This window comes from Pan paniscus, chromosome 11 (assembly GCF_029289425.2).
Source record: "Pan paniscus chromosome 11, NHGRI_mPanPan1-v2.0_pri, whole genome shotgun sequence".
In the NCBI taxonomy this organism is placed as follows: Eukaryota; Metazoa; Chordata; class Mammalia; order Primates; family Hominidae; genus Pan; species Pan paniscus.
The window spans coordinates 76,500,049-76,513,893 of NC_073260.2; the positions used below are offsets into that span (position 1 = coordinate 76,500,049).

The 13,845-nt window shown below is 35.0% G+C and overlaps 1 protein-coding gene across 3 annotated transcripts in view; it reads left to right on the forward strand.

Annotated features, from left to right (window-relative positions):
- The window catches only part of VPS13A (vacuolar protein sorting 13 homolog A), a 243,845-nt gene that overhangs the window by 162,215 nt on the left and 67,785 nt on the right, over positions 1-13,845 (forward strand). For all 3 annotated transcript variants that reach the window (XM_003811456.7, XM_003811459.7, XM_003811458.6), the window contains exons 48-53: positions 182-577; positions 844-948; positions 1,070-1,216; positions 4,813-4,941; positions 5,665-5,798; positions 11,998-12,127. In XM_003811456.7, coding sequence (XP_003811504.3) covers positions 182-577; positions 844-948; positions 1,070-1,216; positions 4,813-4,941; positions 5,665-5,798; positions 11,998-12,127 — 1,041 coding nt within the window. The remainder of the gene's footprint in view (positions 1-181; positions 578-843; positions 949-1,069; positions 1,217-4,812; positions 4,942-5,664; positions 5,799-11,997; positions 12,128-13,845) is intronic.

A 13,845-nucleotide genomic window follows, 5' to 3' on the forward strand; every position in this document is an offset into this window, starting at 1 on the left:
TTACATACCGTGTAGAGGTTTACACAGTTGACAAAGTTAGAACTTGAATGTAAGTCTTCTGACTTGTTCTGATAGGTATTTCAAAAGCATTTTTTGCAGCATTTGGAATACATAAATAGAATTTTGAGGCATATTATTCTGCAACATTTTAAATTTTTTTTTTTTTTTTTTTTTATTACAGGGAATTGAAAATTCGGTTTTTACTCTAAGTGAAGGACATTCAGCCCAGATTTGTACTGCACAGTTGGGTAAAGCCAGGCTACATTTAAAATTACTTGACTATCTCAATCACGATTGGAAAAGTGAATATCACATAAAGCCTAATCAGCAAGACATTAGTTTTGTCAGTTTTACTTGTGTTACAGAAATGGAAAAGACTGATTTAGATATTGCTGTCCATATGACTTACAATACTGGTCAGACAGTTGTGGCATTTCATAGTCCTTATTGGATGGTCAATAAAACTGGCCGCATGTTACAGTACAAAGCAGATGGAATTCATCGAAAGCATCCACCTAATTATAAAAAGCCAGTTCTCTTTTCTTTTCAGCCAAATCACTTTTTTAATAACAATAAGGTATGCGATGTTTATTCTGTTTTTCCCTTGTCTTTAGCTACTTGTCACTTTTTAGTTTTTAAAGTTCTGAGTAATAAATATTATGAAACTTGGATAGAAATAACTTGTTAAATATTTGAGGCCAAAAAGATTAGAATTTAATATTATAAAGGTTTAGTGCATTAACAATATAATATTTTGTTTATGCTAAAAAGTAATTTATCAGTTTAAGCAGGAATTTTTAAAGGTACCTAAATTGTGATGTATTTGGAATATTTTTTTCCTAGGTTCAACTTATGGTAACTGATAGTGAGTTGTCCAATCAGTTTTCAATTGATACTGTTGGTAGTCATGGAGCTGTTAAATGTAAAGGCCTGAAAATGGACTATCAAGTGAGTTCATTCTATGCTTATCAAGAAACTTTTATTTTAAATGTTTCTATTAACTACTTAATTAAATTTTATAAAGATGTTATACATAACAGTTTTTGAGCTGTTAATTTTTTTTTCTTAGGTTGGTGTCACTATAGACCTGAGCAGTTTTAACATTACTAGAATTGTGACATTTACCCCTTTTTATATGATTAAAAACAAAAGCAAATACCATATATCAGTGGCTGAAGAAGGAAATGATAAATGGCTCTCTCTTGATTTGGAGCAGGTGGGTAGATGAATTTCAAAAATATACCTCTTTGGATTCTATTTTCTCCTTGAAGTTAGATACCTAAAGTCACCATGTAATGTTTTAACTCTCCCCTTACTCCAATTTTGTTTTAGTTTCATGAATCTTTATTGAATATTTGTGCCCTGCTCTAGATAGATGGGAAGGTTCAATTTTTAATAATTAGGTAACTAGGAATGCCCAGCTTGTTAAGGGAGGTAGACGTTTAACAATTACTAACCACTTTGGTTAAATACAGCAGCCAAAGACTAGATAAGATGTAAATGCACCAAAGAGAAGGAAATTACTTATTCTCTCTAGGAAGCTATTAGGAATGCTTTCAGAGAGTAGGGTAAGCCAGACTCTTCTTCAAGTTATTTGAGGAGAGTAGTAACTTAGAAGTGAAATTTTGATTTTGTGCCATCATTAAATCTTTGAATAAGAGTTTTTTGAATGACTGACAGAGGTTGATGGAATATTTTATTTTTGAAGAACTTTTATTCTAAAAGTTAGGATTAGAGAAGTTTTTGCTCTTTCTATTCATTATTCCTTTTTGCATACAAAACCGTCCTTGTTGGGATTATTCTTGAAGTATATTCTTTAGAATTTCTTTTAGGGCTGGTTTTGAAGGTAAATACCATCAGTGTCTCTAGAAAGATCTCTCTGGCGGGAGGGACAATGATCGGGATATAAACCCAGGCGTTCCAGGGGGCAACGGCAACCCCCTTTGGGTCCCCTCCCATTTATGGGAGCTCTGTTTTCACTGTATTAAATCTTGCAATTGCAAAAAAGAAAAAAAAGAAAGAAAAATCTCTCTGGCTGCCTTCAGTCTTCTCTTTGTCTTTGATGTTCTGCAGTCACACTGCTATATGTCTATATGTGGTTTACTTTTTATTTACCCTTCTTGAGGTGCTTTACCCCTAGATCTGTGGATTAATGTATTTCATGTTTTCTGTAAAATTTGCTACTATTGTTCCTTTAAATATTGCCTCTCCTCCATTCTTCCATTTTTTTCCATCTAAGCCGTTAAATCAGACATGTTGGACATTCATACTCTATCCTCCATGTCTCTTAATAGCTCTTTTATATTTTCCAACTCTCTTTGCTTCATTCTGAGTAAGTTCTACTTGGACATCTTTCCTTTTTTTTTTTTTTTTTTTTTTTTTTGCTTTTGCTGTGTCTGAACTACTATTTAAGTCTTCAACTGAGTATTTGAATAATTATAGTTCATATTCCCAGAAATTTCACCTTTTTTCAAGTATATTCATTCTTTCAACAAATATTGTTTATTTTTTATGTGACTTGCAATATAATAGTTAAAGCCACAGTAGTTAAAGCCCATCTTTATGTAGTTTACATTTTAGTGGGTATAAGGGGAAACATTAATAATACAGTAATCAATTAGTATATAGTATGTTTCAAAGTGACAAGTCTAATGTGGGAAAGTCTGATGTAGGATAAGGGACATTGAGAGTTCGAGAGCCAGGGGTGGTCTCTAATTTTATGTAAGGTAGTTAGGATGGGACTCATTGGAGTGACATTTGAACAGTGCCTTCGAGGAAATGAGAAAGTTAGCAATTGTCGAGAGCTCAGCTGAGGAGGAGAGAGCTGAGCTGCCAGGTGTCGGAATAGCTGATTAAGACAAGCCACAATGAAAGTAACAGTCAAACCTTTAATCACTTACTGTGATAGTACAGATTGAGCATCCTTAATCTGAAAATACGAAATCAAAAATGCTCCAAAATTCGAAATATTCCAAAATCCAGAACTTTTCAAGTGCCACCATGATGCCACAAGTGAAAAATTCTACACCTGACACTTTGTTTTTCACTTTCTTAACTGTCTTTTTTTTTTTTAACTGTTAAGTACTTATGTGTGAATAAGTGTAAGAAAATGATTGTTTATTGGTAACACAAATTGAGAGTCAGAAATGATGGTGATGCCACACAACCACAGATTGTCAACATGGGTGGTTGAGATAGTGACACATTCTCTTTCTGATGGTCCAATATGTACAAGTTTTGTTTCATGCACAAAATTATTTAAATATTGTATAAAATTACATTTGGGCTATGTGTATAAGGTGTATGTGAAACATAAATGAATTTTATGTTTAGAGTTAGATACCATCCCCAAGATATCTCATCATATATATGCAAATATTCCAAAATCCAAAAGAAGTCCAGAATCTGAAACACTTCTGGTACCAAGCATCTCGAATAGGGGATACTCAACCTGTGTAAGCAGGAGGTTAAATCAGAGAAAGCACAATTACCACCTGTGCTGGAATGGCACTGGACAAGGGTTAGGTGGATCAGCACAAACATGGGGATTGTCTCACCGTCTAGGAAACCTTGAACAAAGTGTCCGGCAGTTTTATGGACCTGGGGGATGGAGTAGGACAAAGCGGAGGAGCTAGGAATGGAAATATGCTGAGCACTGAGAGTAGACAAAAAGTGTCTTCACTTTTTGTGAAGTGACTATACCCTTGTTTTAAACTGATCATCTGTGTTCCAATTCTCAGCTCAGGTGCTCCCTTTCCCCCGATAAAGAGGTCCTGCAGGAGCTCCCAAGGAAGGCCTCTGCCAAAAAGCTCTCATAAAGAGCTTCCAAATGAAGTGCCTGGGCTAGGAATGCAGACATGGATAAAAGCTTTGGGACAGGGTTGCTTGAATCCTTAAGACTGCAGTGCCCTGGCTGTGTGCAAAGTCAGGTTATATTCCTAAGCATGTCTCATATCTAGTTCCATTAATTCCATTTTATGGTTGAATAAAACTGTCTTTAACAAGCTAAGACACTTAGCTCTAACAACCAGGTTCTGCTACATTGTCCTCAAGTCATGTGATGATGATCAGGTATCACACATGAGCAGTCTCATTGAAATATATGAAGGGATCAGTCTGGTCAGGGCCTAAGATGGAGTTGACTTAATAGCTTACAGACAAGGCTGGTTCTTCATTCTTTTTCTTTTAGCTCTGTTTCCAGATTCTTTTGTCCAGTCTTCTTTCTAGTACCTTGACTATCTCCTATTCTTTCAGTTTGGTTTCCAGATCACTCATGTTGAAGTTATTTCGTACAATTCTGAGCTTCTTTCCTACTCTGAACTTTGAATACTACTTTTACTTTTTTACCCTTATTTGACAACCAGATGCTAGATTTAATACTTGTTTTGCGTACTTTGATTTCTGCCTAATTTCCAGATAATGTTCATACCTGATTTTGATTTTTAGTAACTGAATGTACACTTGTTTTAAGCCTGATCATCTGTGTCCCAGTTCTCAGCTCAGGTTTCTTGCTGATTTTTCAACCCTTCTCTGTAAGATCATGACCACATTAAAGTCTCTTTTCTCGCCAGCAGTTCACTTACCATAGCTCTTCAATTTGCTATCCACTGCTTCTTGAATGCATAGTGCTGACAAGTGACAATCCATCTTCAAGTTGAAAGTTTACAGCTGTTTAAACAACCCAATAACTAGAGCAGTGTTAAAACAGGTTTTTTTATAGTTTAAGTCTATTCTGATGGGAATATTAAGATGATTTATTTATTTATGGTGAAATCTGTTTATTTTTATAAACATATATAATGTATATTTTAGTGTATCCCCTTTTGGCCTGAGTATGCTTCTAGTAAACTTCTTATTCAAGTCGAAAGGAGTGAAGATCCTCCCAAAAGGATATATTTTAACAAGCAGGAAAATTGTATTCTATTGCGTCTAGATAACGAGGTAAGTTTTTTTTCCTTTTTTGCATGTGTCATTAGGAAAGCTAAAATATACTGACTAGTATTGTATTTATTTTTTGTATCAAATAATTACTTCTGTTGATTTTTCCCCTTTCCCCAAAAACGAACAAACATTTCTTTTTGTAGAAGGAAACAGAGATCTAAGATAATTTAATTGTTAAATTAAATTTAGTTGGGGCCGGGCGCGGTGGCTCATGCCTGTAACACCAGCACTTTGGGAGGCCGAGGCAGGCGGATCACGAGGTCAGGAGATTGAGACCATCCTGGCTAACACGGTGAAACCCTGTCTCTACTAAAGAAATAGAAAAAATTAGCCGGGCGTGGTGGCGGGTGCCTGTAGTCCCAGCTACTCGGGAGGCTGAGGCAGGAGAATGGTGTGAACCCGGGAGGTGGAGCTTGCAGTGAGCCAAGATCGTGCCACTGCACTCCAGCCTAGGCGACAGAGCGAGACTCCGTCTCAAGAAAAAAAAAAAAAAAGTTAGTTGGAATGCCTGGAATACTAGAATATACCACATCTGGAATGTCACCTATCTGTAATACAGTGATTGAGATTATAGATTTCCAGAAATGCAGTACAAAATTCTGAATTGTTTTCTCAGTCATCCCCAAAATTAAATTATCAAGTTATGAATAGTCTGTTCTTAAATGTTATTAGTTAATATTCTTGGGAAAATGATTACATTAAAATGTTTTCTTTTTCTTCTAGCTTGGAGGTATTATAGCAGAAGTGAATTTGGCCGAGCATTCTACAGTTATTACATTTTTAGATTATCATGATGGAGCAGCTACATTCCTCTTAATAAATCACACAAAGAATGAACTTGTTCAATACAATCAAAGGTAAGATTATCACAAATACAGTAACTCTTGATGGTGTAAGTCTAGATGATGAGGCACAGTTTTTTTTTTATAATTTCTTAAGAATATAAACACTGATGATAGCATTGTAGCTATGTAAAACAGTGTTCCATTAAAAAATGTACTTGAAGCATGTAGGGGTAAAACTGACTTGATGTCTACAATTTATTTTGAAATGCTTCAAAGAAAGAAAAATGGAAGAGCTGAAGCAAGTGTGGCAAAAGCTTGTTCATTGTTGACTCTGATGAGGAGTCTGTCAGAGTTTGTTAGGAGTCTCTGAATTTTGTCTATTTTTGAATTTTTTCATGTGTTTAATATAGTGTAAATATGTAAAATTTCAGATTTTTTTTTCAAACAGTAGGTACCCTCTTGTTGAGCTGTCTTGGGGAAAGGACTGCTTCCTTAAAGGCTATAATTGAATCTTCGTGGTTTAGGACTACTCTTCAACATTATTCATTTTTATTTGCTGTTATATCATATCTTCTTAGTGCCACTACAGGTTATGCAAGTTTCTGATCCTCTACTTAGTAGTTCCAGGCTGTCTTGAATTTATTTTGTTTCCTTTCTTTCTTTCTTTTTCACCTGTTACTTTTCAACAAGCACATATTTATCATTGCACTTCCACTTTCCTTCCACTGCTAACTGTACAACTTCTAATTGTTGATTAAAATCAAACAGACATTGAGTAGGGACCACAGGGCTGGACTAGCAAGTACCTAAAACTCGTTTGGGGTAGCATTCTCTCATCTATTTAAGATGTTAAGAAAGAGGGATGCCTGTTTTTTTTAATTATCCATATTATAAAAATAATAAGTTGTTTCTAAACATGTGTGCAAGTGTCTTTTTAATATAATGACTTCTCTTCCTTTGAGAAGATACCCAGTACTGGGATTGCTGGATCAAATGATAGTTCTGCTTTTAGTTCTTTAAGGAATCTCCATACTGTTTTTCATAGTGTTTGTACTAGTTTACATTCCCACCAGCAGTGTGAAAGTGTTCCCTTTTCACCACATCCATGTTAACATCTATTTTTTTTAAATTTAAATTATGATCATTTTTGCAGGAGTAAGGTGGTATCTCATTGTGGTTTTAATTTGCATTTCCCTCATAATTAGTGATGCTGAGCTTCTTTTTATATGTTTCTTGGCCACTTGTATATCTTCTTTTGAGAATTGTCTATTCATGTCCTTAGCCCACTTTTGATGGGATTATTGTGTTTTTGTTTTTGTTTTCTTGCTGATTTGTTTGAGATCCTTATAGATTCTGGATATTAGTCCTTTGTCGGATGCATAGTTTGCAAATATTTTCTCCCATTCTGTGCGTTGTCTCTTTACTCTGCTGATTATTCCTTTTGCTGTGCAGTAGCTTTTGAGTTTAATTAGGTCCCATTATTTTTATTTTGTTGCATTTGCTTTTGGGTTCTTGGTCATGAACTCTTTGCCAAAGCCAATGTCTAGAAGAGTTTTTCCAGTATTATCTTCTAGAATTTTTATGGTTTCAGGTTCTACATTTAAGTCTTTGATCGATCTTGAGTTGATTTTTGTATAAGGTGAGAGATGAGAATCCAATTTTATTCTTCTACATGTGGCTTGCCCACGATCCCAGTACCATTTGAATAGGAGATAGTCAAAGTACCAGAAAGAAGACTGGACAAAAGAATCTGGAAACAAAAGAGCTAAAAGAACAAGAATGAAGAACCAGCCTTGTCTGTAAACTATTAAGTCAACTCTATCTTAGGCCCTGGCCAGACTGGTCTCTTCACATCTAGTCCCTTCACTAGAGTAAGGTGTCCTTTCCCTACTTCATGTTTTTGTTTGTTTTGTTGAAGATAATTGGCTGTAAGTATTTGGCTTTATTTCTGGTTTCTCTATTCTGTTCCATTGGTCCGCATGCCTATTTTTATACCAGTACCATGCTGTTTTGGTGACTATAGGCATTGTAGTATACTTTGAAGTAGGATAATGTGATGCCCCCAGGTTTGTTCTTTTTGCTTAGTATTGCTTTGGCTATGAGGGCTCCTTTTATGGTTCCATATAAATTTCAGGATTTTTTTTCTAGTTCTGTGAAGAATGTTGATGGTATTTTTATGGGAATTGCATTGAATCTGTAGATTGCTTATGGCAGTATGGTCATTTTCATAATATTGAACCTACCCATCCATGAGCATGAGATGTGTTTCCATTTGTTTGTTAAATTTAAACTTTTAAATAAATATTCCCTTCTTATGTAATCTCCCCTGTCATTATCCTAGTTCAGTAACCCTCCATTTCTTATCTATTTGAGTAGATTTTTATGCGTTGTTTTGTTTTGTTTTGTTTTATTTGAGTGGATTTTTGTTTTTTGTTTTGTTTTGAGACAGTGTCTCAATCTGTTGCCCAGGCTGGAGTGCAGTGGTGCGATCCAGGCTCACTGCAGCCTCCACCTTCCAGGCTCAAGTGATTCTCATGCCTCAGCCTCCCAAGTAGCTGGGTTTACAGGCATGTGCCACCATGCCTAACTACATTTGAGTAGATTTTTTATCTATCTCTATATATCTAGTCTTATCTTTAGTAAATCTCCCATTTTCCACTAGAATGAGTTTTCTAAAATAAGAAATATAATCATATCTCTCTTGTTTAAAGTTTTTCTTTTTTTACCCATTTCTTTAAAAATATACTTCTAGGCTGCCTTTCTAAACATTTATCTTTCTGTGGCCTAAATCTTACCCTATACAAAGTGAAGTTTTTTTTTTTTTTCCTGAATGCTCTGGGTCTTTCCATGTGTTTTTACCTGAATAGGTGTTTCTTTCAGCTAGAAAAATGCCATTCTGTAATTATTAAAAAATCAAGAAACAACAGATGATGGCAAGGCTGTGGAGAAATAGGAACGCTTTTACACTGTTGCTGGAAGTGTTAATTAGTTCAACCATTGTGGAAGACAGTGTGGTGATTCCTCAAAGACCTAGAACCCGAAATACCATTTGACCCAGCAGTCCCCTTACTGGGTATGTACTCAAAGGAATAGAAATCATTCTCTTATAAAGATAGATTCACACACATGTTCACCGCAGCACTATTCACAATAGCAAAGACATGGAATCAACCCAAATGCCCATCAACGATAGACTGGATGAAGCAAATGTGGTACATATACACCATGGATACTATGCAGCCGTAAAAAGGAACGAGATCATTCCTTTGCAAGGACATGGATGGAGCTAGAAGCTGTTATCCTCAGCAACAAGAACAGAAAACCAAACACCGCATGTCCCTGCTTATAAGTGGGAGCTGAACAATGAGAACACATGGACACAGGGAGGGGAACAACACACACTGGGGCCTGTTGGGGGCATGGTGGCAGGGAGAACATCAGGATAAATAGCTAATGCATGTGGGGCTTAATACTTAGGTGTAGGTTGGTAGGTGCAGCAAACCACCATGGAATACATTTACCTATGTAACAAACCTGCACGTTCTGCACGTGTATTCTGGAACTTAAATTTAGGAAAAAAAAAAAAGAAAAATGCCATTCTATGTGATCCCTTCCCTTGCCACCTTAATCTATGTACCCCAGTTTTTGATAGCACCTTTACATATGTAGATTACAGCGTTCGTCACATTGTGTTACTTTCTTGTGAGTTTGAGACATGTACACACAGATAGTGAATAGTCTGAGGACTATGGTTAGTTTCCCTTTTCTTGGAATTTTCATTGCCTGTCCCAGGTAGTCCAGTACATTTTTGCATAAGGAATACTCTGCAGTGAATTAAACAGATTAAAATTTGTATGAATTAAGAGCATTTTTAAATATTTTTAAACCAAATTTATTTGCTAATCAACACATTTACATTTGATTTTTTTTTTCATGGAAAAATGAAGAGTATGATTTTGTTTTCTCCTCCACGTTTCCTTCTCTTGGCTTTTAAAAAAATATGGATGTTATTTCCTGCATATAAAAGTAATAGTTGTTAAATTACTGTTTTAAAAAATACTACAGAAAAAATGTGAAAGAGGACCATAATCCCTGTAATCCAAATACTGTCAACATTTTGGTTCATTGCTTTTCCTTTCCTTTCCTTTCCTCCCTCCTTTGTTCTCTCCCTCCCTCCCTTTCTTCCTTCCTTATGTATCTCTCACATTTGACAGCTATTGTGAGCATATCAATTTGCTTCAAAGCACAATTTTTTTTTCTTTCTAACTTTTATTATAGGTTCAGGGGATACATGTGCAGGTTTGTTACATGGGTAAATTGCATGTCACGGGGTTTTGGTATACAGATTGTTTCATTACCCAGGTAATAAGCATGATACCCAATAGGTAGTTTTTCGATTCTCACCCTCCTTTTACTCTCCACCCCCAAATAGGTTCCCGATGTCAGTTGTTCCTTTGTGTCCCTGCAAAGCATGATTTTTACTGAATGCGTGATATTCTATCATTTAGATGCTCTACAATTAAATAAATACTTAATTGTTCAGAATTTTTATTTCAACTTTTATAATTTTAGAATCAGTTTATCTTCTTTTTTTGTTGTTGTTTATTTGTTTTTTGAGATGGAATTTTGTTGTTTTGCCCAGGCTGGAGTGCAGAGGCGCGATCTCAGCTCACTGAAACCTCTGCCTCCCAGGTTCAAGCGATTCTACTGCCTCAGCCTCCTGAGTAGCTGGGATTACAGGTGCGCGCCACTATGCCCAGCTAATTTTCATATTTATAGTAGAGACAGGGTTTCACCATGTTGGCCAGGCTGGTCTCAAACTGCTGACCTCAGGTGATCCACCTGCCTCGACCTCCGAAAGTGCTGGGATTACAGGCATGAACCACCGCGCCCAGCCCAGTTTATTTTCTAATAACGATCCTCAACCCATTTGTAATCATTGTAATAACTAGTTTATAATTCCTTACCATATTTTTTTTGTAGTATATTGTCTTCTAATGATTTTTTGGAAAATACATATTCTGTTTCGGTTATGGATAATTCCTTTTTTGTTATTGAAGGTTTCGATACATTTAAAATCAATTTTAAGATTGAAACAGTATCTGCTAGCTTACCCATAAAAAATTGTAATGCTTTTTTACCTTTTCTTCAACCTCTTTCCAAATTCTTACTTTCTTGTGAATATAATTTGGGATGTTTTCAACCAGATTAATATAAAATGGTTAGCTTTTCAAAATATGTATTATTTCATTCAAGGCCCTTTTGGTATTTGCATTGATTTTAATGTTTTAACAAAAAAATGACTTTCTTAAACTGGTTTAATTGTTCACTACAGGTTCCTCAATATTTCTATATCCTAGTTGTTAAAATGTTGTTCTGAGTTCATCTCTAGCTTGGTTGGAAAAAGTCTGAGTTATTTTTTTAGTAAAGATTTGTGGATAGTGTTATGCTATTGCTTGTTCGAAATGTCTTATTCTTACAAATTTATGACAATTTGACATAAAATTTTAAGTGATAACGTTTTTCTCAAAATTCTATAGGTATTGTGCCATTGTTTTTTGATATTAAACATCATTGAACTGTGAGAGTAACACTTTTATTTTCTTGCGAGTGACTATGATTTTCCTAGATATGTGTTAGGGTTTTTTCCCCCCTATTTTCTTACAAAGATATGTCTAGAATGATACTGTTTTCATTTATGTCTGATACCCAGTGAAGTCTTTTAAATCTGCAGAGTTAATTCCTTCTTCTACTCAGCAGAGCTATATTTTATTACTTGTTTGGTTTATAACTTTTGTAATGTTCTTTTCTTTCTGAGCATCTTTTTGTGAGTCAACTGAATTTCTTAGATGTGTATTTCATGTTTTGTGATTTTAAAGAATAATTTAGTTACTTTGTTTTTGCTCTAGTAAGACCAATACTTAGGAAAGAGTTACCAATTAAATTATCTTAGAATTGGTATAAATAGGGTAAAATAGTTGGAATAATTTTCCATGATTAATTTGTATTAAAAAATTGACAAAACAGTTTTAAAGACTTGAAGACCTTTATTTCCTAAGTAGAACATGTATTTTCTAAGTGGGAAAATAATGAGAAATATTCATTAGTGAACCCTTTTTTAATTGTATAAGGTAAGAATTTCAGCCTTGTTTTAATCAGAACGATCACAGATCTCAGTGAACTAAGAATTAATGAAGTATTATTTTAGTTTTTTTTTAATCTCTTCGTGTACTTGCATTTAATTTAACGCGTATTTTTGCTACTGTGTCAGTTCTCTCAGTGAAATAGAAGATTCCCTCCCTCCTGGTAAAGCAGTGTTTTATACATGGGCTGATCCGGTGGGCTCTAGAAGGCTGAAGTGGAGATGTAGAAAAAGCCATGGTGAAGTAACACAGAAGGATGTAAGTATTGGGTTATTATGGTGTTCCCAGCAGCCTTTTTTAAAAAAGGTATTTGGGCTGGGTGCGGTGGCTCACGCCTGTAATCCCAGCAATTTTGGGAGGCTGAGGTGGGCCAGGAGTTGGAGATCAGCCTGGCCAATAAGGTGAAACCCTGGCTCTCCTAAAAATACAAAATTCACTTTGGGAGGCCAAGGCAGGCGGATCACCAGGTCAGGAGTTTGTGACCAGCCTGGCCAATATGGTGAAACCCCGTCTCTACTAAAAATACAAAAATTAGCCTGGCATGGTGGCGGGTGCCTGTAGTCCTAGCTACTAAGGAGGCTGAGGCAGAAGAATCGCTTGAACCCGGGAGGCAGAGATTGCAGTGAGCCAAGATCACGCCACTGCACTCCAGCCTGGCGACAGAGCAAGACTCCGTCTCAAAAAAAAACAAAAAAACAAAAAACAACAGTATTTGATTTTCAGCCTTCCTAGTTTTAAGGACTTTTTGTGGCCACACTTCTGAAAAACTGCCAAACGTCTTCAAAATAGTATTCAAGTATTTACTTAACCAAAAATGTTTAAAACCAAAAGTAGTCTTATTTTGTTTACATCATTTGCTTCTACTGTGTTATAAAGAATAAAGTTGTGTTTAGAGAAGTGCTTTCAGCATTCACCTGAAAAACAAATATGTTCTCTGCATTGACAATCATACTAGGTAGATTTAGCTTCTGTAAGGAACATTTAAGGATCCACTGAGTGAACTAAAACAAACTTATTTCTGAGTGGCAAGCTATGATGATAAAGTTATGTGCATATATTTTCTGGTAACATTTTAAATACTTTCAGAAAATTTTTAAAAGTTTTTAATCCTTCAAGATTCATCTTAATTTGACTCCTGATGTTTTTTTTTCTTACCACTGGTGATTTTTTCTTCCTGCTTATCAGTAGGTGGTATTTTCTCATTGTCTTTCAGTGCTGCTGTTGAGGAGTCTGCTGTGGGTATTGTTTACATTGTATTTAAGAGGATTGCCTATAAGTGGCCTTTCAGTTTTAAAAATTCATGACTATTAGATTTATTCAGGAAAAAAATATTGTACTTTGATATAAAAATAGTCTTATTCATTTGATCTGTTGATTAGTACTTTGCATATTTATATCATAGTGATAGTTTGAACCTTATAAAGATAAATCAGACATTCACTGTAAAATATTAGAAAGACTTCAGTGAAATAAGTTAGTCTTCTTGATTCTCAATGTGGTTTTAGTGATATACATATATATACTTAGAAAGTATTATAAGTAACGTAAGTATCCCCAGATAATTATTTTATGGTAACAACTCACAGTTTTTAATTTCTGTATATTGTAACGTGAAGGTATACTATATAGTAAAATTTTCTGAAAATCAGAATATTAACTAGAAATTAATGGCTGAATATTAATTATGAGAATTTGCTATGTTTATCTTGTCATTGACCCTCAAAACCCTGATATCAGCACATTTATGTGAGATTCCTGCAGAAATAGCCTCATGATGAATATACATGCTTTGTAGAACATACAATTGAGATACAAGATATTTTTTATCCTGTTTGATTCAGCTATGAAAGGAAATGTGAATTTCAGACTGAAACAACTTTTAATACATATCACATTGCTGTAGTCTTAGAATAAAGCAGAAAAAAATACTTTGTGTTACAGATTAGCCTACATGGGAAGGTTCAATTTTATTAAAA